The sequence below is a fragment of the Austrofundulus limnaeus genome, unplaced genomic scaffold (assembly GCF_001266775.1).
Source record: "Austrofundulus limnaeus strain Quisiro unplaced genomic scaffold, Austrofundulus_limnaeus-1.0 Scaffold2, whole genome shotgun sequence".
Classification (NCBI taxonomy): Eukaryota; Metazoa; Chordata; class Actinopteri; order Cyprinodontiformes; family Rivulidae; genus Austrofundulus; species Austrofundulus limnaeus.
In genome coordinates this window covers 5,364,366-5,367,932 of record NW_013952404.1, presented here as the reverse complement: position 1 = coordinate 5,367,932, position 3,567 = coordinate 5,364,366, and the positions used below count along the sequence as shown (strand labels likewise).

At 43.1% G+C, this 3,567-nt stretch overlaps 1 protein-coding gene across 5 annotated transcripts in view; it reads right to left on the bottom strand.

Moving 5' to 3' along the window:
* Positions 1-3,567, bottom strand: part of LOC106520284 (regulator of G-protein signaling 6) — a 48,122-nt gene that overhangs the window by 7,009 nt on the left and 37,546 nt on the right. For 4 of the 5 annotated variants that reach the window (XM_014012263.1, XM_014012271.1, XM_014012281.1 and 1 more), the window contains 5 exons: positions 3,174-3,255; positions 2,953-3,027; positions 1,667-1,768; positions 1,347-1,519; positions 983-1,108 (listed from right to left, as the gene is read on the bottom strand). In XM_014012263.1, the coding sequence (XP_013867717.1) occupies positions 983-1,108; positions 1,347-1,519; positions 1,667-1,768; positions 2,953-3,027; positions 3,174-3,255 (558 nt within the window). Of the gene's footprint in view, positions 1-982; positions 1,143-1,346; positions 1,520-1,666; positions 1,769-2,952; positions 3,028-3,173; positions 3,256-3,567 lie in introns of all 5 variants that reach the window. The other variant, XM_014012300.1, reaches the window with a different exon arrangement.

The following is a 3,567-nucleotide window of genomic DNA, read 5'->3' as shown; positions in this document are numbered from 1 at the left end:
TTTTTTTTGGCGTACGCCATTTCCGCCTTTTGGCCGTACGTTCACTTTTAGTATGGTTTCCACGCCATCCTTTATAAATGAGACCCCTGAACTGTTACTTTATGAAATTAATGTGCATCTATTGTTATTGTTATAACAACATTGCCTCATAAAAAACACACCCAGATTGTTGCTTTGACTCATTCATGCATGTGTCATGAGAAATCCTTGAATCTCCTGTGGTATTCATGTGAAGCAGCCTAAACGCAGCGCTCCTCTCTGGAGCTCAAGTCTGCAGCGTTTAGTTAAGCTATGATGCAAAGTCAAAATTATTTTTGGTATGTACAGGTTTTTTTTCCGAGCCTGGTTAAAACCAGCCCCTTGTCCCACACTTTGCTTTGTACGGAGGGTTGAAGTTGAAGTTTAAAACGATTGAATCTACTGGATGTATCCCATCGCTAACGTTTGGCCGTTAGACATGTAGAGCATCAGCTTGACTGTGAAGGAAGCTAACCGGAAATCGCCTGGGCTCTAAACAACCATCTGCTGAGAAGAGAGAAGCACCGAGCCAAATAAGATGGCTGTAAATTAGTGCTTCAGGCTTTGTGAGACAAATTTAATTTAATTTGGAAGCCTTATCAACACGGACTGGCTTCATTCACTTCTTCTCATTGCTAAACTACAAGCAGACCAAAACGGCACAGAAAATTGGCATCGTCGTTCACAACTCCTCCTCCTGTTCTCTGATTGGCCCGGTTGAAATTCTACTGGAGAAATCCAAATGGGAGAAATACCAGACAGAGCAGAAAAGGAAAACTAGAATTGAGCAGAACTGCGAAGGAAGGCAAGGGCCAGGCTAGTTTTTCCCCAACAGCTGAAGGTAACACACATGGTTGTGGTCTGGAACTGAACCGTGTGTCTGGAAAATCCCTCCCCCCTTCAAGGGAACATCAGGATAAATACATAAACATCATCAAACTCTTGAGCTGAGTGGCCGTCTCACCGTAAATTCTCTGAGCTGAACTCTGACTCCAGAAACTTCAGGAACTGGTCTTGTCCTGCTGGGTCCCTCAGCGCCTCCTCCAAGGAGAACCCCCACTTCTTCACTCGCTGCTGGCTGGGATCGCGGCTGCTCAGAGCGAAACAAAACAGAGCAAGGGAGACTAAAAAAAAATAAAAAAAATAATAAAATGCAATCTCTTGCTCCTAATTTCCTCTCACAGCCCGCAGAGGGACAAGACCAACATGTTGGTACATACTGGACCTCTGGGAACGCCAGCATTAGAACTCATTTAAGATGTGGAACACGCTCCTTCTAACTGCAACACATCACTGTTGAACTCTCATCGCGCCCTCTCCAGCCTCACCTCGTCTCCACGTCCCAGAAGGTTGTGTCGTCACTAACCCAGGGGTTAGAGGGCTCCACCACCGATGCAAACGGGTCGTATTCCATGAACTGCTCCGTGTAGGTCATCAAACTGTCGGCCACTTTGGAAACCTTCATGCAGTGTCGGTCCAGCTGGGTGTTCAAGAAGGTGATCTGATGGAGGAAGAGAAGGAAGAGAAATGAGGAGGYTAAATAAGGGAACAGCTCATCAGTCTGTGTCTCTGACCGTCGCCGTGATGGATGAGAGAGGAAAGATGGTGGTAATGATCTATAGAAAATAATGCTCTTGCTGTGATTTACCTCCTTCTGAACGTCCTCTTTGGTGGGCTTCCTGGCTGGCTGGGAGCTTATGTGGACCGGACTTGGCTGGCTCTGGCCGTCATCTGGTACCCCATAGACCGACTGCAAAGGATGAGGGAAGAGATATGTTGGGCTTTGCTGTCATTATTGTTTTTCCCTCAGCTGTGGTATATGGGGTGATTGTTGTGGGACCAGGTTTCAGTGTTGCATTGGGGGACTGAGTGGGCCTGAGTGAGCCTAAAGGCTTGAAGGTGATTTGAGAAATACAAAATGAAATTGGAATCCATCTTAGGTTGGGATAAAACAAGTAAAATGGCAGAAGGGTGGATTAGTGGTTAGCACTGTTGCCACACAGCAAAAAGATCCAGGGTTCAAGCCCCAGGTCGGGCCTGGGATCTTACTGTGTGATAGGCAGGAGCAGCGCTAGAATTTTTTTTACAAGGGGTGACCATGGCGTTTTTTTAGGGGGCACATACAAAAAAAAAAGAAAACACTCTGGATTTCGAAAACTGAAGATGGTCACCGCAGCTAATTCCAAATGGCTTTAACTGAAATTAATTGAAATGAGTTTAAATGTTGTGGCCATAGCAAAGATGCAAAGATTGACCACAAAAGTTTTAGTGGAAATGTAGCCAATACAATCTTTACCAAATTCTAAATGCTAATCAAAAAATTCAGCCATTTTAGGACTTATAGAAATGAAATTTGTTGTGGTGTAGCTAAGAATGATTACATGCTGATTGCTAACCAGTAATGCTAAGGCTAATTTTACAAGGGGCTATAATTCAATCAATCTAAGTATTGATACTAGCGACACCAAAATTAGCATTTGTATTKGGTCGATGCTAGTGTGATGAGATCATTTTATTAAAAAAATGTGTAGTAGAAGATAATTGAGGAATATTTTACTGTTACATTGTTTTATATTGTTGTAGTTTGTTAATACAAAACATTACGTTTGCTAAAATATTTGTCCTGTGTTTTATCACAACCAAAGGCAAAATTGTTCAGTGAACAAGACAAGTATCTGTATCAGTACTGTCAATATACTAGCTCTGTATTTACTTGGTATTGGATCAATAACAAAATTGCACACCCCCACTTTGTGGGTTTTCCCTGGTTACTACGGTTTCCTCCCACAATCCAAAAAACATCCATGTTTAGGCTGCTTCGCAGGCCTCACTTGAAAACGAGATCTGTGATTTCCATGGGTCGAGAACGTCATGTGGAGCAGCTGTACAATGACACATTTAGAAAAAGACGAAGAAATGTGTCCAGTCTGTCACCTTTTTCACCCTGTGTGGGTTCTTCTCTCTTCGACACTTGCGGATGTCCATCTCTGTGGTGTTGACGCAGCCCGGCTGTGGGAGACAGCAGAAAAGGCAAAGTGTTTCTGGGTCAGATGGCACACTGACTGTTCTGTCCCCCACGTTAGGACGCTGCGTCTTTACAGAGCAGACCATCTTATTTTATTCTTTGTTCATTTCTGCTTTGAAGTTTAACTCACCACTGGTCGGTGAACGTCCCAGAACGCTCTCTCCTGGCTGTCAAGGATCTTCCTCTCTGCCTTGTCCTTCTTCCTGTCGATTCTGTGAATAGGAAACAGATGAAACTTTGTAAATAAAACAATTCTGACTCAAAATTAAAAACACACACTTTCCCTCTGGCAAACAAATCATAGAGGGCCAAAATAAAGAGCAGAAAGTTATTTCCTGACCTGACTTGTTACTCCCCTGATAAAACAGCAGGCTATATAATAATGACTTCATTCTTTGATTGTTTTTACTGATGAAAATAAATGGCCCATCCTAGCTGTTAAATTGATTTTTATTGCGTTTACACATATCTACCACAAGGTGTCCGTCTCACAAAGTAATCCCAGGCATGGACTAGTTTAGGTT